The sequence below is a fragment of the Muscardinus avellanarius genome (genome assembly GCF_963383645.1).
Source record: "Muscardinus avellanarius genome assembly, chromosome: 1".
NCBI lineage: Eukaryota > Metazoa > Chordata > Mammalia > Rodentia > Gliridae > Muscardinus > Muscardinus avellanarius.
The window spans coordinates 120,508,074-120,531,386 of record NC_137786.1 but is presented as its reverse complement, the minus strand read 5'-3'; the positions used below and the strand labels follow the sequence as shown (position 1 = coordinate 120,531,386).

Here is a 23,313-nt window from a genome sequence, read left to right as displayed (position 1 = left end):
GACCCCTTCTCAGGTCCCCATCCCCATCCCTAAAGAAAGGGAGATCTTTGCAACCCCAGATTAGCTTCCATTGTGGCCAGCTATTCAAGCATCAGGGGAGCCACACCTGGGTTCCCCAGATCTCATGCATGGAGCTCATGCATCAGGTATGGCTGCTCAGACCAGCACTGGCCTGTGCTGGGCCTCGGTGTCTATCATGGTTACTACCTGGCTCGGGAAAGATTGTCAGATCGTGGAAGAAGAGATGGAATTAAAGTCTTGAACTCCCCAAACTAGAACAGGAAGAAGTGGGAGAATTTGTTTTTTGTTTTTTTGTTTGTTTTTGGTTGGTACTGGGGTTCCTGGAAGCCCTTCTACCTCCAGGCTACACTCCCAGACCTATTTTATATTTATTTTGTTTGGAAACAGGGTCTCTCTGAAGCCAGCATGGCTGGCTTTGAACCTGTGCGATCCTCCTGTCTCCGCCTCCCAAGCGCTGGGATTACAAGGGTGCGCCACCACGCCCGGCTCGAAGTGGGAGGATTTGGACATAGTGCTATTATTGTTCTATTATTCTACTGTTCAGGACTCCCTCCCAGCTAATGTCCCCCTCTTGTCTTTCATGATGATAGTTCCCATTTGTTGAGCACCTCCTATGTCCCAGGCACTCTGCCAGGTGCCTGTGACATGAATTGTGGTTATGGGTTAAATTGTGTCCCTCTCAAATATAATCAAATTAAGATGAGGTCACACTGGATTAGGGTGACTCTAATTCAGTGACTCTTCTCCTTACAAGATAAGGAAATTTGGGCATGGACATATAGCAGAAAAGGCCAGATGGATTCAGAGGCAGAGCTGAGAGTGGTAGAAGCTGGGGAAAAGAGAGGAAGCTTTCCGAAGCTGCAGAGAGCCTGGCCCTGCCGACTCCAGATTTCAGTCTTCCAGCCTCTAGAGCTGTGAGATGATAATAAGACTAAGATAGTTGTGTTGTTCTTATTTTAGAAATGAGGAAATGGAGGGGCAGTCAGTTTAAAAACCAGGACCAGGCCATGGGCTAATAAGTCAAATAGCAAGGTCTGAACCCAGGAACAATATGATTCAAGCCTGTGCTCTTTCTGTGGCCCCAGCCTGTCCCCCACAGTGTGAACTTTGAATAACTTGCCCCATTAGGCACTTTTGTGCTTCTTTCTTTACTTGGCTCTCAGGACTATTCTCTACGGAAAAAGGGCAGATGTTAGAATCCCCAACTCACAGACGGGGAAATGGAGGTCTCACCAGCAGCTGACTCGAGGCAGAGCCTGGGTCCAGGCCTCCTTACTCCAGGACAGTGTTCCTGTCACTGTTAATACTGTCCATCCTCCATGAGAAGGTTTCCAGCCAGCACTGGTGTTGAGGTTCCCCCTCTCACTGAGCCCCCAGAGAGCATCCAAAAGGAATTGAGACACATGGCCTCTCTGTAGACCACCTCGCTGTGGGTACAGCCAAGCTCTGGCCTTGATCTTCTGATCAGTTGTGAGGGAGCTAGAACCCTGCTGGGGACCTGATGGCCCATCAGGAACCATTTGGCCAAAAGGCGCCTGTTTTAGTTCACTTTTCCATCACTGATCAGAATACCTGATACAGACACCATCGAGGAGGGAAGACTTATTTGGCTCATGGTTTCAGAGGTACAGTCCATAGTCAGCCAACTCCAAGACAGACATCACGGCAGCACAGTGTGTGACAGAGGACAGCAGCTCATCCCATGGTGGCTGGAAAGCAGAGAGTGACAGGAAGCAACCAGGGGCAGACATAGCCCCTAAGGCCATACCCCAGTAACCTACCTCCTCCAACCCCATCTGCCTAAGACACCACCCAAAAAATCCATTCATATTATTAATCTTCCAGTGAAGTTATTCACTGATGAAATTAGAGCCCTGATTCCATCACTCAACTGTCTGCCTCTGAACACTTTTGCATGAGCTTTTCCAGGGGACATTCTCTATTCAAACCTAACAGCACCTTACACCAGGTGTTCTCCACCACCTGGTAACATCTGCTGCCAGGCTTCTCAGCACTTAGCACACTGCTGTCTTGACTGTCAACTCTGGCAAGAATCAACCCCCAAGTCAATGACCTTTTGGACATCTTAAGTTGGATCATTGAACAAATATTTCCTCCAACCATATTAGTTCCCCTACATTTGTTCCTGAGATACTGAATTTTGAACATCGGCTTTCCAAAGTTATGTTACCCAGTCTAGGTGTTGCTGCAAAGGTGTTTTGTAGATTGGTTTATGTCTACAATCAGCTAACTTTAAAGAGGATTACTCTCAATACTGTAAGTGGGCCTCATCCAATTAGTTGAAGGCCATATGAGGCAAAAACTCAGGTTTCCTGAGGAGGAATTCTGCCCCAGGACTGACACATAGAAATTCTGCCTGAGTTTCTAGTCTGCTAACCTTTTGGACTTACCAGCTTCCCCTGTCATGTGAGCCAGTTACTTAAAATCAATCTCTCTATAAATCCATAGTTACAGATGATGTATAAACACAGATACAGATGTATCTCCTGTTGGTTCTGTCTCTCTGGAGAACCCTGATTGATCTGGTTGCTCAGTCTGGCCAGGATTCCTGCCTTCTTCTAGCCTCTCTTTGGAGGCCCCAGGATTTCTCATGGTTGTTCCAATCTGGTTTATCCTGGAGCAAAACAGCGAAAAATGAGTGCTGGCATGAACAGCTTCCACTGAACAGAACTGAAAGTTTATGCATTTATTCAACAAACATTTATTGAGTGAATTCAGTGTGTGAGGCACAATGCTTAGAAAGGACCAAAAGTCAGCTTGGGAAAGTACAATCCTGAACTGACTAAAGCAGAGAAAACTTGTGAAGAATGGGTCCAAGATGAACTTAGCTATACCTGACACAAAGAGGGCTTAGCCAGGATCTCTAAGGCTAATATGTAGATATAGGAAGTCCACCATGATAGCCTCAATCTAAAACTACATAGGGAAGCCATCTCTCATACAACAATGCTAAAGGGATGAAATTAAATACTAGGTGCTTATTATTTTTTGAATTTTCTCCAAACGGTGGTTATCTTTGCAAAAATATGATTAATTTATAATGTATAAGGATTTAGAATTTGTATCTTAGTTCAGTATCTATGAAGTTACCCGACTGATGAGTCATCGTCACCGAAAATGGGACTTACTAGCTCCTCCAGTCACATGAGCCAAATTTCTTAAAATCTAACCCTTTACAGATAGATACAGATGACAGGTAAATATAGCTATACCTCCTGTTGGTTCTGTCTCTCTGGTAGCAATCATAAATGTGCAAAAGTAGAAATCATTAACCCCAAATGAAATGCCTACTTAGGAATTATTTTAACTTATTTATTTTTAAACTGATGTACAAATCCATGAACATTGTACATATTTGTGGGGTCCCATTTGTGGTTCATTACATGTATATGTCAGGTAAGTAACACTGAGGTAAGAATTATTACCAAAGCCTCCATAATAATAAGTGATGGCAAGCATGTCTCTGAAATGTGAAGATGCCAGGAATAATTTGTGAATTTCTAGCAATCTGAGGCTATCTAGATCATTTGGAGTTGATTATGGGATATTTTTCCTCTTTCCAACATCAGGGTATAATTTCTGTTTCTGCTCAAGGCATCTCTAGGACCGAAATAAGAAGAATGTTTTGATCTTTTTACCACCTACTCCCTGCTTCTTGACAGGCTGGCTGAGGACTCTGGCTTTGGCTGGTGTTACTGTGATACATTGTCCTGCTTTTTAAAGCTCTCTCCATTTCTACATCAAGTACACATTTTCTCCTGGATTTCCTCATGTCTCTTCATCATTTTTGTTTACATCTTTTTATTTTTATTAATAATTGTTATTGCTATTTTGGGATCAAACCCAAGAGTATCATACCTCCCTGCTACACCCCATAGCCTTTTTCATTTTTTATTTTGAGTCAAGGTCACACAAAGCTGCTGAGGGTCTTGCTATAAGTTGCTGAAGCTGGCTTTGAACCTGCAACTCTCCTGCCTTGTCCTCCCAACTACTGGAATTGCAGGTGTCCACTACCATAAACATCTCATTTGACACCTTTATCTTTTTCTCTCTTCTCTTCATCTTGTTCTCTCCCTTCCCTGGATAATCTCACCCACTCCTTAGAAGGTATCAAGATCCCTGGCGGGGGGCAGATGCATTTCTATGCCATATGTAGATGACTCAGCCTCTAGAATATGGGGTGCCCTCTGGTACTCCAAAGATGGGGAGGCAAGTGATAAGACCTCTGAAACTTTAGATACTCGATTTTCCCTGGAAAATAAGCATATTTCTTCTTACTGAGTATTTCAGTATTTGGCATAGCAGTATAGCTCCAAGGGCACTTGCTTTTGAGGGTTTTATGGAACCAGTGCATACTATGAACTCTTAAATATCTGTGTGAACAGAGAGTAAAAGAGCACGAAAAAATAAGAAGTATTTACATTTGACATTAGAGTATATAATCTGCTTTTATTCCTCAAGCACACTTTGACCATGTAACAAGGCATCATCCCAGTGTGCCAGAAGCCAACCTGGGAATCAACACTTGGTGCATATAACCCTCAGGTGGGTAAATCTCATCTGAGAATTTAGTGTCTTTAGGAAGACTGGGTATATGTCAAAGATATTTATATGTTGACTATGAGCTCTTTATTTCTGAAGTACTTCTACATATAGGATCTAGCTTAATGCAGCAATGCCCCCAAGCAGGTGGTGTGATTCCCATTTTATGGGACAGGAGTCTGAGACTCCATGAGCCAGTGCCCTTGGAAAAGAAAGGGCTTCACAGCAGTGCAGGAGTGTTGAAGCCAGGTTTTCTGTCCCTGTATCTCATACACTTCCAACTACCTGTCTTAGAGGTCAGTAGGCATGTTTCCATCTGTGTCAAGGTTATGCGTGAGGTGATAGTTCAAGTTCCTTTCCCGTCTGACAGTGCTACCTATAATCCCACACGGGGTCCACAGTTAGCCAGATCACCCCAGACTCTGAAAATGCCAGCTTGCCACTTCCTCCCATACTGTTTTGCTCTACCTGTGGTTAACAAATGAAAAATGTTCATACTTATTCTCTTCTTAACTCTCAGCTAGACTCTCTTCTCAAGAAAAGTAAAAAAAAAAATGAGACAGTGATTAAAAAGTGAGAGAAAAATAAATGCCAGCATTAAAATGAATGCACAGCATTTGCTGGATGTATTACCCGTTTTTCAAGAAGGTCTGTTTCATTTCAGAAATACTGTCTAGGAAAATGGAGAACAGTGTTAAGTAAACCAGTGAATCATTTCTAATACTGCTTAATACTCTGATATAAGGAAATAGAAAATGAATAGAGTTCTATTCCTTGAAGCTAAGTAACATGATAGCCCATCTAATGGAAATATGGATCCCTGAATATACAATCATTTTAATATTGCTTATGTATTGAGTACTTGTCTCTCAAGGAGCTCAAGGAATCTCATTGACATGAGTTTGGTAATTCTCGTGTTCACTTTTTGTGTGGATGTGGTGTTTTCCTTTCATGGAAGAAGAACTTGGCACCCGGAGACATTGAACAGCTTACCTAGGACCACTCAGCAAGCCACGGTCAGCGTCAGGATTAGAACTTAGGTTTCCTCACACCAGACTCCCAACCTGTAAAGTGAAAATGTATATGTTAACCCATGGGTGGTGTAGGCAACAGACCCTCTGGTGTTTTATAGAGAGAGGAATTAGTAGCTTACTTCCTTTTTTCCTCTTGGAATCAAAGGTAGATATGCAAGATCACTCATTGCAGACACACGGGGGAAGGCTGATTATGAGTTTCTGCAGCGAGATAAGAACTCCCCCCCCCCCCCGCCCGTCTCTCCCAGATGGTGTCATGGAGACACTGAAATCTTCCCTCTTCAGCCCTAGAGGGTGCTTTATAACCACTGACCCCCTGGTCAATTGACCACTAGCAAGAAACTCCTCTATAAATTTCCATTTAGAGCCAGGCATGGTGGCACACCTATAATTTTAGTACTAGGGAGGCAGAATCAGGAGGGACCCAGGTTCAAGGCCAGCCTCAGCAATTTAGTGAGATTCTGTTTCAGAATTAAAAAATAATAATAAAAATGGCTGAGGATGTAGCTCAGAGTTAGAATGACTCTGGTTCCAAATCCTAGTTCAAAAAATAAGATAAAGTAAAATAAATTGCCATTTAATTATAAAGAATGTCAAAAGCATCCAGAGGACAGGACAACCGTTTGTCATTAGTGTTCTTGGAAGGGGAGAGGGGATAGGGGAGGAAGACTCAGTATTACTCTTTCAGTGGAGGGAAATGGTAACTAGGAAACACAGCCCTTACACAGATCCAAGAGAACCTGCCACACCTCTGGTCCACTCGGCCAGTGGCTCCTTTGGAAAGGGTAATATGGAACAGAATTCTAAAGATTGGACTCACTGGCTACTAAAAGCAATCCTTCCAGAAGAAAGGATTGCCTAGATTACTTCCCATCCCAGATCCACCCTGCATAATCCACCTGGTCCATATATTACAACCCATGGAAACCCCAGGAGTTATGCAGTTGGCACTCTCTACCCCTGCCCCCTCAGCATCTGTTGGAGCTAGCGCTGTAGGACAGGAAATCATATTTTTGTCCAATGTGGAAGGACTCAGTATGGAAGGGAGTTCTCTTCTCCTCGTTTGCTCAGGGCTGCCATTAGTTAGAAGGGAAGCAGATGCACACACAGACCTCAGTACATGTTAACAACCTCAGAACAAGTCTATGAGGTAGATTTTAGTTTTACTTTATGTTACAAAGGAGAAAACAGAGACCTGGAGATTAAGGAACTTGCTCAACCTCACACAGCTGGTAAATAGAACCAGGATTCCATCCTGGGAAGTTCTGTATTACTTGGTTCCAAGGGCTTCATGTATTTGGTTCCAGACTCTGGGAAAGCAGTTGCATTTCCCTCTCTCTCTCCCTCTCCCTCTCCCCCCTCCCCCTCCCCCTCCTCCCAATCTATGTGTGTGTGTGTGGGGGGTAACTGGAGATTGAACCCAGAGGCATGCCACCTCTGAGCCACACCCACAGCCCTATTTTTATTTTAAAACCAGATCTTGCTAAGTTGCTGAGGGTCTTACTAAATTGCTAAGGGTGGCCTCGAACCCGAAATCTTCTTGTCTCAGCCTCCTAAGCACTGGGATGTTACCACCTCCCAAGCACTGGCATGTACCACCCTGCCTGGCAAAACAATTGCATTCTTACTCTAATATCGTTTCTTCCAGTACACAAAAAGGAAAGTAGTAGTAGTGAATTAACAGATTGTTTTCTAAGGATCAAAGGCATTTTCGACATGTAGGAAGAGGTTAGTGCTATTCCACAGCTCTATGAGAAGCCACTGCTACCCTGCTGTCATGCAGAAGATCTCAACACACCAGGATTGCGGTCAGTTGGCAGCCCTTTGGGTCTCTCCCATCCTCAAAAAACATCAAAGACTCTGACTTTGGTGTGATCAATCTGAAATGCAGTCCAAAAGCTGAGGGACCTAGTTCTAATTTTGTTGCCATCTGGTTTTTAACTCCATCAGCCAAACTTGACCTGTCCTTGACATGGGAGCATATTGCTATATGTATATGTCTCTATATAAAACACCACTTATCTACTTCCAAAATGGTTGTATTCACTAGAAGGAACCAGCCCAACTCGTAGTCAGCAGTTATATTGATTGTAGGAATCAATACAAATGTCTATAAATACAACAGAGTCACAGTAAATGATGATGGGTATAAATAAATAACTTGTATGAGTACTTTAAGAGGTTCAGATAGAGTAGGTTGGGATTCTGCTGGCACTGGGGAGAAGACGTGGGATTAATTAGGGAGTTTATGGGAACAAGTTGCAAAATTAAAGGGAGAGGAAATTTTGGGACAGCTGCCATATGGATGGAGGGGTGTGTGGCCTGCCCGTGGCACAGCCTGATCAGCGAGCACCAGAGAACTTGAAGCCATCAGCACTGATTTGAGCAAGGCACTTAACCTCCCTGGGTCTCCATTCTTCCATCTGTCAGTATGGAAAATTGGGTGTTGAAATCCAGAGAACGCACTGAAGCACTTTGAGTTCTTCAGAAGAAAAGCGTCGTCGTCATACATCCTTTGGGTTCTGGAAAAGCTGTTATTTGGAAGAAATGCTTATGGCATGTGACACCTGATTTGCTCCAAGTGCCAGTAACTCAGGAGTCCTTTGGGAAGGAAGCAATCTACAGCATCCGCATAGAAAAGAAAGTAGGCATTCTGAGTCTTGCAAGAAACATATTTCTCTTTGGCATCATCTCAGCAGTGTGGGCTCAGCCTAAGCCAAGGCTGTAAAGGCCCAGACCCAGCTCTCAAATGACCACCTAGCCCTTCCTCTTCTGGTTGGCATCAGTCAATCACTTGGGGAATCAGATATTGCCTGGCTGGCACGATGGCTATGGTTTTTGTAGAGCTGTGTTTATGTCTTGGTCCTTGTTTGTATGGTGTTCTATTTTCTAACTGATTCTCCAAGAATTTTTCCCAGGGCTATGCATCATTTCTTATCACCCATAACCAAATATGGTAGCTTTAAATAGTGCTGTCATTTTTTCTCAACTTCACTCATTGTGATATCATCAGGTATTGATTTTTGACACTGAACATCTAATGGGGTTTCAGATTCAGAAAGCTACAGTAAAATATTTCCCCCTCCTGGATACCTCTCATTGAGAGGCACAGAGTAAAATAGCCTCAAATGAATAGAATTCTCATCTGGAGTCAAGAGGGACCCCAGGAGTGGACCAAGCTGGCAATTTCTGCTGCAGAGTACAGGCGGAATCAGCTCCTTGGTCTCATTATGGACTCTGTGTCTGGGCTCTGAACTCTTATGTGTCTTCCTTTGTCTGCCACTGGGATGATTAAGAAGATGTGGTCAACCTGTGATGGACATCAGGATGTCTAAGCAGAGACACCATGTCTGTTCTCTTGAGTCCCTTGCTTTCTATTGGAGGATTTTCACAATGACAAAACAGACATGTCAAATGGTCTTCTCTCCATTCCTTTCCTATTTCCTCTTCTTTGTTACCAAGATTTATCCCTCAAATTGTTTAAGTTTCCCAGTAAGTCACCTGAATGTCCCACACAGATGAAGCATGCATGTGCCACAAAGAAGATACATTGATTTCCCTTCACAGTAGGGCCGAGACCAGGGAACAGCCTTTTGATACCTGTTTCAGAGAGACCACTACGAGGTCACTGTCACACTGCTGAAAGACCACAAAGCCCAAGGGTGGCCGCTCCATTGCAGGAGGTGAGGGATTGGCATTCTCTCTGTCACCCCAAAGGGAAGAGTAAAATTGTTCCCCAGGTGGGCCAGGATGCATCTACTGGCTCTCTGAAAAGGAATGGAAAACCATACAGAAAAGGAGAAAATCACTTAAGATGAGCTGTGCATTACAGCAGGCCCAGGTGCAACTCATTCTCGCCTGCTCCACAGGTGCTATGGGAACGGATACCATTACGCAAAGTTTCTCAGCTTCTTTTCAGCTTCCTGTGAATGGCTCATGCTCAGAGAGCTGGTTGAGTTAAGCTCAGTATTGGCATAGGAGAGTCCCATTTGTGTTTCTTGGAACCCTAGTGTAAAAGTGACATGCCTGGGTACTGGTAATCAGTTATTGCCATGACCAATATGATCCTGATCTTGAACGCTTATCTGTTCCCACAACACCTGAGCTGAATACTGATTTCCAGTCCTATTCATGGACTGGCTCCCTCAATTCCTGAGATCATAAGAGTGTAGCATTTTCCAATTAGAATGGCCATAGGGAGCATCTCATCCAGTGGTTTCATAGTAAATGGAAGAAGCAAGTCTGGTCTAAGACCAGGCAGCAGCCAGGGGCTGGAAGGACCACCCCCTGCCCACGGTAGCAGCACCAAGCAGCTCTAGTGTTGCTACGTTTTCATCAGCCAGAAATCTAGATTTTCATGTGAAATCTCTTCATTGTTTAATACTAGCAACTAGTGTGAAATGAAATACATCCAGATAAACAAAGGAAGTCTGTGAGCTTTATGTGGTTTATAGGCTATCAGTGGGTTGGTTCTAATCCAACCCAGCATCACCCAAGTCCAGAGAGGGTCAGAGATTCTCCCATGACCACACAGCTAAAAATGGAACAGATAACTCTACTCTTCTCATTCAATTTTGCTTCCCTGAAAAAAAAAAGTGGTGGGGAGTTTGGCATCCAGCTTTTGTTCCTGGTTCCATCCTCTGGCCAAGCACATTGCTGGGCTTCGGACACACCACTTTTTTCCATGACAGAAAATGGGTTTTGGGGAGCCCAGGTATTCCACTAATAAGCTGTGTAACCTTGGACCCATCTCTTGACTGCACTGGGCTTTGGGCTTTCAATAAATTGAAAACAGTGTCTGTGCCTCCCAGGATGGTAAAAGGTTTCCATGAAAAGGTCTCACTGGGTGTGAGATCACCCTGCAAACCAAAAGCTAAGTATGTCTGATGTGTTAGCACTCTCTCAAGAAAGATGTGATGAGGGAGATGCTATTGTCGGACCCCAGGACCACAGACCCCAACAACGCACAAGTGCTGACCAGGTCTGTCTGCGCTGCCTGTTGGCTCACAGGGCAGCGGCGAGGGGGCACTGAGGCTGGTCTAACTTCCCAGCACAAAGCCTCCCTGGTCCTGGGACGTGACTGTCCATGCTGTTTGCATCTGCTGAGGTCAGGGCTGGCGGGTGTCTTGGAGCAGCCCCTGCTACATCCTCATCAGACGTGGTCTCTTCAACCAGTCACCAAAACCCGGAGAAATGCAGTGTGGTTCAGACCTGTTTGTCAGCCGTACCCTCCCCTCTGCACTGGCCAAAGGCTGTCTTGTCTGAATGTGTATAGTGAATCTTGTTTTCATCTCTATTTCCAGGGACGCAGACCCGGCTATTTCTCCTTCCTGGACCCCTTTTCTCCAGGCGTCTGGCTCTTCATGCTCCTAGCCTATCTTGCCGTCAGCTGCGTTCTCTTCCTTGTGGCTCGGTACTCTCCGTTTCCCTTCCTTGTCCCCACACCGCCACCTCGTGTACACCTCTGGGAACTGCATGGTGTGGGGTGGGGAGGAGGAGCCTAGTAGTTCCAAAGAACTTGGTGCCAAACTGGAGGGACTGGAGAGGGGCTGGGCCCTAAATGTTCTCTGCCCAGCTGTGAATCCCACACTCCCCATCCACTTGTCTACATGCGAGTTCCCTGTCGTGCCCAACACAGACAGGTGAGCTGTATGGCTTTGCTTCTGGCCCCCTGCCTCTTGCCCCTCCCACTTGCTCCACAGCCCTCTGCTAGTGTAGGCGCCTAAGGCGGGGAGGAGGCAGCAGAAAGGAAGAGCACTCCTATTAAGTACTCTGACTTTGGCTGCACTGACACCAGCCCTTGCCAGAAGCTACCACAAAGTGCTGAGTGACAAGAAAAGGAGTGTGCAGGTCCAGAGTGGAGGGACTAGAGGCCGCAGTACGGGGGAGGGCAGTACGGGTGGGGGGGCACTTCCTCTGCAGAGCACACAGTTGTCTACTGAATGAGAACCCTAGAGGATGGCAGGCAGCAAGGAGGCAGGATGTGCGTGGTATGGAATTGAGACAGATGGCCCAGATCAGGGGTTAGGAGAAAGAAATCCACTCTCTGTTCTCCCCCAAAGCCAGAAGCTGCCTCTAGCCCCAGAAAAAACCCAGGGGCATCTCAGGTGGTGGCTTCCCAAGAAAGTGGAGTGTTTGTTTCTTTCTGAGCATGTGGGCTATGGGACCAGCCTGGGTTTCAGGAGACCCAACTTATTATCCCAAAGTGGAATCCTAGGCCCTCAGTCAAGTCCTTACGCCCGCTCAGCCCTTAGCTCACTGCAACGAGGGCCATACAGGACCGCCGTGTGGGAGCAGAAAACAGCTCAGGATGGTGCTCAGTGTGCCTAAGCCCTGGAGCAGGCCCCATCCTGCCCAAGACCATCGCCCGGGCTGTGCCTCTTTCTGGGGAAATCAAGGCCAACATCCAACCAACAAAGAACGGCCTTGCTTTAGCCCCGGAGTCTTCAGAGACGCCGAGTTTACTGCTCAGGTGCCACCTACCCGTCTGGGGCCTGCAGGCATCGCCACTGTCAAGTATCTGTTGTCAGGGACAGCTGGCGAGGAGGCGCCAGAGCTCGCACGCTGTCTGACACTTCACTCTCCACTTCGCAGTGCTGTCTGCTGCTGCTTTTAGGAAGCTCTCAGCACAAGCCCGCCCCACTACTCGGAGATACTCTCTGCCCCTGTGGCTGAGCCCCTGGATGTGGCGTGTCACAGCTCTAGGTCACCTCCAAACCCAAAAAGGATTTTAGGGCTTGGTTACCAGATACACACACAGGCCTGCATCACCATGTTGGAGGTAGCCTGAGTTGCCTGGAGGAGTTACATCACCTCTCTTCTCTGCCTTCCATACTTATGGACTGTCCCCGGGATTCTACACCTACAAAATGTATGAAAGGGCTGTCCATACACGTCTACAAGCAAGCACATGCACATGTATATGATAATATGATATCCAAGCCTAGGATATTCTTTCCTAAGATGGTAGTCCCTTGCAAACAGGGCTTTATGGAGTGCAAAGGCTTCTGGGAGCTACCCAAGATTTGGGAACATCAGAACACTGGGGCCCCAATGCCTCTTCATTCAGACAGCTTCTTCATCCCAACAGCTCTATGATATACAAATGCTCTACCCTCGTATATCGCACTCCTGGGTAAGATTATAGGGGGAAGAATGTTTGAAAAGTACAGCTCTCAGCCAGCCATTCCCAAGCCAGCTAGCTGTTCATCTGAGCCACACCAGGAGCTGGGAAACATTTGAATTCCCCAGGCCCAGTGTCTCAGAACCTCCAGGGCTGAAGCCAGAAAGCTGCATCTCAGAAGCATAAGCCAATGGTTCTCAGTATGGAAATGGAACCAGAGGGTCCGCATTGGCTGGGAACTTGCAGATTTTAGGTGACACCCATACTTCCTGACTCAGAAGCTTTGGGAGTAGGGCCTGGCAATTTGTGTTCCAACAGGCCTTCTTGGTGTTTCTAATAGAGGTTGGAGTTTGAGAACTATAGAACTAGGTGGAAAGCTTTCAAACCCTGGTTCTATGGGACCCCAGGGTTCCTCCCGATCGCCCTGGGAACTCAGCAGAGAGAACAAGCAACTTCTCTGGCTGCCCATCCATCGTCACTCCTGGCTTCCAGGCAAGAGGCTCAGTTCTGCTCTTATCTCTTTTGTATATTAGAATTCCACAATAGAATTTATTTTAGGAGAAAAATATTTCTTTGATTAAAGAATAGTTTGAGAATCACTGGCCTAGTCCAACTTCCTCATTTGGGGGGGGGTGCTGAGAAAAATCCAGCAAAGGGAAATGGCTGGCCCAAGACCAGTACCAAGAGCTCCTCCTGCCCCCACCCCCAGCACTGTACTGTCTTCCTTTTCTCCCACAGGTTGACGCCCTACGAATGGTATAGCCCACACCCGTGTGCCCAGGGCCGGTGCAACCTCCTGGTGAACCAGTACTCTCTGGGCAACAGCCTCTGGTTTCCAGTTGGGGGCTTCATGCAGCAGGGCTCCACCATCGCCCCTCGCGCCTTATCCACCCGCTGTGTCAGCGGCGTCTGGTAAGGCCCCTGGGAGAGGCAAGAGGGGGCAGTGGGACCGGGACAAATGGGGTCCTGATGGGATGCTCGGACAAGCCCTGCCTCTTAGCAGCCTAGAGACACCCCTGAAGCCTCTGCCCCCAGAGGGGAGCCCAGGTGCCCTCTGCCAGGTCAAAAGGTTGGGGGCAGTGGATGGGCCCCTCTGGATCCTCTTCTGTTTCCCTTTCTCTGCCTCCAGAGTCTGCACACAGAGAGGAGGCATGGTAAAAAGGAAAAGTAGGCAATTAAAGTGCCTTCATGGCCCCCAGGGAAGCAAAGAGAAACTCCTGACCTGAAGCTGACCTGAGGTTAGAGTGGCAGGGCCAGCTAAGGTGTATGCAGATTTATGCAAATGTAAGCTTGCTGCTGCAGGAAGTCCCTGTGGGCTAGGCTGCCACACCACACCCCCTCTCACAGCCTGGCCTTGGGGACTTGCCCTGTCCACCTCAACAGGTGTGGGAAATTGCAAACCCTGAGATGCTTAGAGATGGAGCCATGATTCAGTAGATGAAAAAGCACTGAAAACTTGAAAGTGCTATATAAATGTATGGACTAATAAATTTTATTGGATTGTTAGGTAGGAAATGAAAAAATATATAGATCGGGCCTAAAGAGGGAAGTTTGCAAAGCCCAATTTTCCAGTTTTTTTTTTCTCTCTCTCTCAAAAATCCACTGTAGCTTTGGCTGCCATAGCTTGCAGGTCTCGCAGCCTTGGTGCTTTTGGGTCTTTCTCGGCTTGTTTAAACCAAAGGAAAAGGAAAAGTGAGGTTTCCGTCCTTGGGTACCCAAGTTGGGGGAACGCTGAACAGAAGTAGCAGGAGAGCTGGGACAGTGGCCCTATCTATCTAGGGTTTTCATTTCTCCTGACATATAAAAGATCTAGTAGAATTTAAATCTCTTGGGCAGGATGCTCACTACTACCAGATACTGCCAGGGAATCACCGAGTATATCAACCTGGAGAACTAAGGCCATGTCCCCAGGAAGAAGGGGTCGTCTTGGTAGGGGCAGTCCAGAGCTCCCTCACAATTGGGGTAGATACGCCCAAGAGAGGCGTATCTACCTGCTGAGGGTATTGACTCACCTTCCCTGGGGTTCTTCCTCCCGGAGGGGGTGCTCTGCCACTGGTACAGGGAGAGCCCCACTGTCTGCTTCTCCTACCCCAGGAACCCAGAGCATTTGAGAAATATGAGTCCTGCCAACTGTCTAGACCACAGGCCAAGATTCGGTGCTGCTCTAAATAGCTGTCCCCTGGCAACTTGGCCACTCTGCTCCAGAGGATGTTGGGAAGAGGGCTCAGCACTAAAGATTACCTACCGGAAGGTGCCCTTGACAGCCCCTGGCCCTCAGCTGTCACTGTACCCCTCTGACTCCTGTAGTGCTTAATTATTAAATTGGCACCTAGGGGCAGTGGGAGTCAGAACACGGGACCACCGTGGCTTGCTTTGGCCTCTTCACCCAGAGCGAGTGACAGAAGTGGTTTAGAAGGCCAGCTTCACAACTCACCGTGTCCCTTAACACAGGAGTGAGGCTGTACTGACCCCCTCCAGAGACAGGTCCTCACACTGGCAGCACAGGCCATGGGCTCGCACAGAGCCATGTGGGTGCTCTGACTCCTCCCCTGTGACCAGGGCCTACACAGCCATGGGGCTGCAGGGTGGGGCAGGTGCAGGAGTGCAGCCACGTGGCTGAGGGCACCTCCCAGCTGACTCTGACTCCACACCCAGGGCTCCTTAGCTTCTGGCTCTCACCAGCCCACAAAGCAGCTGCAGAATCCCAGTTTGCTCCTGGGGGTGCATGAGAAATAACTTCCAACAGAATGGACGAGCTGAGGTGGGGTAAAGAGAGCAGGCCTTGTCACCTGCACTTGTGGGTCACCAACGGGATGGCAGTAAGGAGGTGGCCAAGTGACTCTCATCCATATTCGGGGTAAGGGCTCTCTCTGCACGTCTCCATACCTTACATTCATCTAGTGCTACACAGGTTACTGATCGCTAATGACACACGGCTCATTTGATCTCACAACTCTCCCAAGAGAGGCAGAGCGAGCATCGCTATTCCCATTTATTAGACAGATGAGCTCAGAGAAGGCCAGTGGCTTTTCCCATGATCTCAGACAGAACAGGCCCAGAACTGATAAAATAGCCCTCTTCACTGGTGGTCTAGTACAGCAACGTGCCCAAGGAGTTGGCAGGTGCCCCTGTTGCTTCACCCCAAAAGCAGCCAGCAGGAATTCTTGGTGACAGTGGCACAAGGGACAAAAGGACTTCTTGCTCTTAAAAGTCGACCTGGCATCTGCCAGCTTCTTAGTCCTAGGTCAAGCAATATGTGCTAACTGGTGATGTTTTATAAAGTGTAAGGCTCATAAACTCAGACCCCACTAATTGGGAATTTGTGATTCCCTAGCTTAAATTGTACTCAAATCTACCATTGAGCCCAAGGGATTGGGAAGGAGATCTGCACCATTGACCAGATAGAAAGTGTGTTTAACCTACCAAAGTGAACACGCTATCCTCAATGGCTTAGCATATCTGTTGCCTGCATTGCAAAAGTATTCTAATTTTGAATGGGTTTTCACTACTCAATACAGTAGTCTTGTAGTTCAAAATAGCATGACCACAAGGCTGGGGCCGCAGCTCCGTGGTAGAGCATTGCCTAGCATGCACAAGGCCCTGGGTTCCATCTTCGGCATCACAAAATGAGAAAAGAAAAAAAAGAATGAAGTAGCCTGAGTATCATGAGAGCATTTTCAGATTCCACCTCTTCAGCAGTCCCAAGGCACTTTTAGCAATTTGTCTTCATTAAAGATTTTCTGCTATTAAGATGTATAGAATGGTTCTAAAATAATGAATGAATGTATCGGTGTGTGACATGGCAACTTTCTCTGTTTCTCTGAGCCTCAGTTTGCTCACCTGTGAAGTGGGGATAGGATGTTTGCCTCCCCAAGTTGTAGGGATTATGTGAGACATTGGTCGTAGCTCATGGGAAGTGCAATACTTGGAGATGTGCATCTAAAGATTGGCTTCAGCATGAAGAGGCGGGGGTCGGGAGGCTGAGCTCCAGCTCCAGACACACCTCTTAGAGATGGCTCCTTAGCGTACTTGCCAGTTCATTTCCCATAGTCCCCCAGGCTATCTCATGTGCATGGATTGCATATTTTCTGAATGACAACCAGTAAGCACCTTCTTTCAGAAATAAGGGGGAAAAAGTCAATTGTCTTCCAGGGAACACTCAAACTATTCATTTCTTGGGACATCATGTGCCTTGCCTCCTTCCTCTTCCCCACTAAACTGAGATCCCTCTGGCAGAGAGACACCTCGTCTCTCCTGTGCTACAGCAGGACTGGGTTTGGGGACCGACACTTGTGGGAATGCCGGGCAGTGATGACTTCCTGGTCTCTTCCTGTGTAGGTGGGCATTCACGTTGATCATCATCTCATCCTACACTGCCAACCTGGCAGCCTTCCTGACCGTGCAGCGCATGGATGTGCCCATTGAGTCAGTGGACGACCTGGCTGACCAGACCACCATTGAGTATGGCACGATTCACGGAGGCTCCAGCATGACCTTCTTCCAAGTAAACCCCATTTGGTTGCTCGCTGACATTGGGAATCGGGCAGAATAAGTTGAGATGTTTGTCTGCTGGAGATAAAAACATCTCTCCTCATCTCATTATCTCTTTTGAACATCCAGTTTGGGGGTCCAGTGGGGCTCATTTTTTCCTTGTTCTACAAAATAGCCCCAGAATGAGGTCCCCAAAGGACTTTTAGTTAATGCTGGCCTATCTCAAAGTATTGTACACGAGCAGTTGTTCGTACTTGAGAAGATTGGAGGTTTAATGTGGTGGAACATTTTTTATTTTAATTGCAATAGTTTCATGCTTCTTTTATGTGCATTAGAAAAAAATATGTATGCCATGAATCAAACCTGTAGCTGTACTTATGTTTATATTACTGAACAGGATGGAGCTAAGGTATATATTTAGATTTTAAGAAGTGAGTAAGATTTTATAGGTAGTACTTAAACAAATCAAGATTAAAATAATACATAAATGACCGAAGTTTGAGTGGTACTACATTCAGGTGAATTAGTGTCATTGATCCCAAACTAAAAGGTCTCAGATAGGGACCCTCTCAACTGCTTTCCATTCACTTACAAGGTTCAGAAAGTTCTATCAGGATAATGTGTTCACAATAGATAAACTGATCGATCACAAAGTCTGACAGAACCACACCAGACAGAATACTTGTTTTCATATGTTTCAAGAACTCTAGGGAAGCAGAATTCCCTGGGATGATAGGTGTCCGGCTAGCCTGATATCCAAGACATTTATTTTCACATGACACAAGCCCATGCAGTACCTGCAGGCACAGAGGCCAGGGAAGGCATCATGCAAGCATAGAGGTTGGATAAACTACTGGGATGTTCTTATTACTGACAGAATAGAAGCCAGCATTGATTTGTGATTGATAAATCAGGATGGGTAAAAAAATAGCAGTACTGTTTCTCTAAGTAGCATCTCTGTGTAAGTCTTGAATGAACTTGAGTTCACTCTTCCAAACTGAGGCATGATGAAGGGGCACAACTAGAATTTTAATTTTTATACCAGAAAACTGACAGTAGAAGACCTCTCTAGGATAAATGAGACAGAGCCAATGGTCAAACCAGTAGATGGAATTCATAGTGGCTTAGGACCCTGTTGCTTCCTCACCTTTGTGTAAAAAGGCACAAATCTCTCCTCTACCATCACTTAATGGCACTGAAAATGCTGAGTTGAAAGATGGAGGAGAAAGTTCTTCCTTGTAATGGGGGGGGGGTGGTGGCAAAGGGCCAGAGCTTTTAGGCTTTGACTTCAGTGTTTACTCCTTCTCGTCCCAATCTTACTTCTTTTTGTTCTTTCCCCAGAATTCCCGATACCAGACCTACCAGCGTATGTGGAATTACATGTATTCCAAGCAGCCCAGTGTGTTTGTGAAGAGCACAGAGGAGGGGATCGCCAGGGTGTTGAATTCCAACTACGCCTTCCTCCTGGAGTCCACCATGAATGAGTACTATCGGCAGCGCAACTGCAACCTCACTCAGATTGGGGGCCTGCTGGACACCAAGGGCTATGGGATTGGCATGCCAGTCGGTATGCAGGAGAAGAACAGCCTCCTTGGGTAGCTCCATCCAGGGTCAGGGTAGCTAAACCCCTGAGTGCAGGGTTGAGTTCCATATGTCCTGTTTCTAGAATCAGTTTAATAGAGACTGTAGGTGAGCATTCTCAAGGCCAAAAGTTAAGTGCCAAGCCACATGCTTCCGCTAATCAGTGACCAGGCTCAAGTTGTCATGTTTAAAGAGCTGGTTGATTGGCTGTTTAGTTGACTCATTATCAAAGGCCAATTCTAACTATTAGATGGCACAAGATGCCCTTGTGATACTTCGGGCCTTTTGTCCCTTCTCTCTCCTCCTTCCTTTCCCTTGGCCATTTCTTTATTGATCAGCAGCTCTACTATCAGTGGGAAGAGGGAAGAGATGATAATACTCAACTAAATTAATTTTGCTATTTGTTAGTGTTCCCTGTGGAAAGTTTACTGACATGATTGTATAAGACGGCTTGTAAATTATTTGTGGATTTCAGTGATCCATCCACTATGAGATGGTACAGGTAATTGAAAATGGGCAGTAAAGCTCCAGTGTTTAGCTTGCCGACTGGGCACCAGTTGTATTATAGGAAGGTACAGGCTTGACTTACAGAAAGGCATCCCAATTGGGCCTTTTAAAGGACGTTCCCACTTAGGCCCTCCACCAGGAGGTGTCGGGTATTAGCTACTGTTGTGATTGTCAAATGGTCCTGACATGCACCCTTTCTCCACACATGCACAAATGAGATTCACTGCTGTGCAGGGTTGTGCCATACAAAAGTGTTCTTTGGTAATAGAGAAAGAAGCAGGATTTGAGGCCCTCAGATCACATGAGAACGCTGAACCATCATTTGCATGTCTTTTTAATTACATTACTCATCCCTTCTAGTGATCTTTTCCTGACTCACAACTCTATAAATTATAGGATTCATTTATGCCTATGAGTAAAATACCCATAAGATATCTTAGAGACAGGCATACCTGGGGATGTATTCTGGTTACTGGCCATGGTACCTTAGATTATTTAACCTCCCTGAGCCTCCATTATCCCTTTAATAAAATTAGGTTTCTAATACCCATTCATGGGGGTCCTGTGAAGATTGACCTTCATAATTAGATCCAATTCCTCATCTCAGGTCTCACTCCTAGCCCATATTGGGGAAGCTTTGCATCCTTCCCATCTTTTCTATTGTTACCTGTGTTATTAAGATGACTTCTCAACTGCTTATCAGAAACTAAGCAACATAGGTAATAATATGGTTCATCCCTGAACTCTTGATTCTGACACTGGTCATTCTGTAAACTAAAGGCCTCTCTCACGGCACTCATAAACCTGTTCATCCTGTACTGCTCTATTTCTTTGGTGTCCATTAATATTATGAATGATGGGACTGTTTGACATTTTATTTCAAGATGGTGCTGTGAGCCATGAAATGAACTTAGGATGCATCCTAGTAATATTCTAGCAGTTTAACAAATTTAACCTAAATGTCAAGTGCTTCAGAAGTTTACATGAAGCTATGCATAATGGCATATACCTATAATCCCAGCTAATCAGGAGGCTGAGGCAGGGAGATCACAAGTTTAAGGCCATCCTAGGCAACTTAGTGAGACCCTGTCTCAAAGTATAAGGAAAAGGGCTGAAAACACTCAGTGCTAGAGTGCTTGTCTAGCATGTGCAAGGCCTTGGGTTCAGTCCTCAGTACTGTAAAAAAAATATTTTCATGAGAAACTTGACTGTATATATTGAGGCAAAACAGAAATTCTAGAAATTTTTATTGATAACTAAGGAAAAGTAAAGGGGAAAGCCTTTGTTCTCTGACATGATACTGTTTTTATATGTGTAAAATTATTTTTACACGTCTTACTTAGTTATCCCACCTATGTCAGATACATGTAATTATTCCCATTACAAAGAGAACAGAACAGAGATTCAGAATGTATAGGTTTTTGTCTAATGCAACAGAATAGGTAGAGAAACTGGCTTGACTCTAAGATGCTCATGTCCAAATCTACCACTTCACTGACCAGACCATTTTGACAAATGAAACCCATCAGCTATACAGGGCAGGATCGGTGGGAAGGGAAGGTGTTCTTGGGCTTCCAAGTTCTCTCATGAGGCTGGAAAGAACTTCACCATGTCCAGTGATGAGACAGAATTTAGGTCCCATGAAGTTATGTATGTGTATCATTCTTAAGTGAGAGGTAAGGATATAACTATAGAAGAAGCTATGTGTTTGGACCCAGGAAGATTAAGAGAAAAAGAAGGAAAAACAAGACAGAAAATCCATCAGATGGTTTAGTAGCTATATGAGCAACCATACATTAAGCAGAATAGGCCTTTCATGTGGTCCCTGGTATTGTGTGAGGCTGGGTGGAAAGTGCCTTGAAATTGCTTAAAATGCTTTGCAAGACTAGACACTTGTCTTTAAACCTGAATATTCATTAGCCTCACACCTAATCTGTTGGGCAACTTGCACATGTATCTTTTCACTGCAAATGCACATTTATTAAGCCTCTGCTCTATATGAGACTCTGCTGATATTTACCCAAATCGGTTAGACAGGATATGCATCGGTTTTATCATCACTACAACAAAAGATACCTGACAAGCACAACTTAGAGAAGGAAAGGTTTATGTGGCTCATGGTTTTAGATGTTCAGTCCATGGATGGCCAGCTCCAAGGTAGAAATATCATGCCAATATGGAGTGGCAGAGGAAAGATACCTAGCTTATGGAAACTGGCAAGCAGAGAATGAGAGGAAGGGATCAGGGACAGATATAGTCCCCAAGACCATGCCCCCAGTGGCCCATCTCCTCCATCTACACCCCATCAACCTACGGTTACCACCCAGTAAGTCAATTCAAATTATTAACTCATCAGTGGATTTATCTGCTGATGAGATTAGAGCTCTGATTCAATTATTTCACCTCTGAACAGTTCTATATTACCAATGCATGAGCTTTTCTGGGGACTGACATTCCATAGCCAAGCCATAACAGACAGACATATTCGGTGCTGCCGGTGTGATGTGTGTGAGCCCAAGCTTCATTATGTCCATGGTAGGGAAGGTCCTGCCATGAAGTCCTGGCAGAGTCATTCTGCCAGAGTAAATATGGATCTAGAGATTATCTGGTTCTCTGCCTCTCAAAGCACAGTCCATGACCCTGTGACCCAGCCATCACTTTGGAGCTTGGTGGAAATGCAGAATCTCAGGCCCCACCCAAACCTGTTGAATCAGAGCCTACAACTAGCAATTCCCAGGTGATCACTATGCACATTATCATTTGAAGCACACTTGTCTAGTTGTTTCAAGCATCTGCCTGGATCCTTCTCCATAGCTGTTTTCTTCTGAGGCACCTGCTAGCATCAGACCTTCATGGGACAAAGGAACCAGGCAACTCCACTGTTTTCCATATCTTGGTGGCTTTTCTTAATGATCTCAGGCCTCAGCCTATAGTGGGATATGACCCTTCCCTGGTTATATTTAAGCAGTTTTGTGATTAATCCTTAAGTCTAGAATCAGAGTTCCTTGACCATATTCCATTGGAAAAATTAAAAAGGAATCTCACTGAGCAGAAAGAAGCCTTGTGTTTGAGGAGGGAGGGGCAGCAGGAGACATGAGGTGATGGACAGCCAGTGGGCTGTGGTACCTGGTGTGTTCAGGCCACTGTGAGGGATGGGTGGGGCGTGGCAGTGGCTCTCCTCTCACTGGCTGTGACTCTCTGGGTAAATTGTTGGCAAGTGTGATGTAATGGCAGTTACAAGTGCCTGAGAACCTAAGTGAAATTGAAATGGAACAACTGACAGAGAGGTCTGTGTCAGTGATGCACCAACATCGGCCTCCTGGAGGGGTGTGGGAAGCTCTGCAGCCTGTTTCCTATGTGTCTGTGGGCAGCTTGCATAACCTAGATGGACCATCTTTTCAATTTAAAAAGTGGGCGTGCCCAGGTAGGGAGGTGGGGCTGCACAACCACCTGGAAAGCCATTACTTGACCTGTGCGTGGGTCTTTGGCCATGGGCTGGACATGCCAGTATGGAGGAAGGAAAGCAGAGAAATGGAGAAGCCTGCGCCATGAGGTGGGAGGCTCACCTCTACAAAGGAGGAGCAGAGCCCGGTGGGCAGTAATGGTTCAGTAGGCGGCCCCACCTGCCACCTCATCTTCCCTGCTGAGGGTTAAGCAGGCAGTGGCAGGGGTGTGCAGGAAGGGAGCCAGGTGGCACCCAGGAGGGCATTCACATTCATCCAGTGTCTTGGCCTCTCCTGTGACTCTGCAGGCTCAGTTTTCCGGGACGAGTTCGATCTGGCCATTCTCCAGCTGCAGGAAAACAACCGCCTGGAAATCCTGAAGCGCAAGTGGTGGGAAGGAGGAAAGTGCCCCAGGGAGGAAGATCACAGAGCAAAAGGTAAGAACGCGGTGGCCTCCCCTTCCTGCCCTGGAAAACCAAGGCAGCTCGTTTCTTGGGTCCAAGTGCCAAGTAATGATTTCTAGGACTCAGAGAGAAAGAGCCTTGGAAGG

The 23,313-nt window shown here is 46.2% G+C and overlaps 1 protein-coding gene across 1 annotated transcript in view; it reads left to right on the top strand.

Moving 5' to 3' along the window:
• The window catches only part of GRIK4 (glutamate ionotropic receptor kainate type subunit 4), a gene marked incomplete at both ends in the record, with an annotated part of 288,755 nt that overhangs the window by 242,987 nt on the left and 22,455 nt on the right, over nucleotides 1-23,313 (top strand). Inside the window, 5 exons of the mRNA XM_080705143.1 lie at nucleotides 10,922-11,031; nucleotides 13,480-13,653; nucleotides 17,080-17,245; nucleotides 18,574-18,799; nucleotides 23,072-23,200. Coding sequence (XP_080561269.1) covers nucleotides 10,922-11,031; nucleotides 13,480-13,653; nucleotides 17,080-17,245; nucleotides 18,574-18,799; nucleotides 23,072-23,200 — 805 coding nt within the window. The remainder of the gene's footprint in view (nucleotides 1-10,921; nucleotides 11,032-13,479; nucleotides 13,654-17,079; nucleotides 17,246-18,573; nucleotides 18,800-23,071; nucleotides 23,201-23,313) is intronic.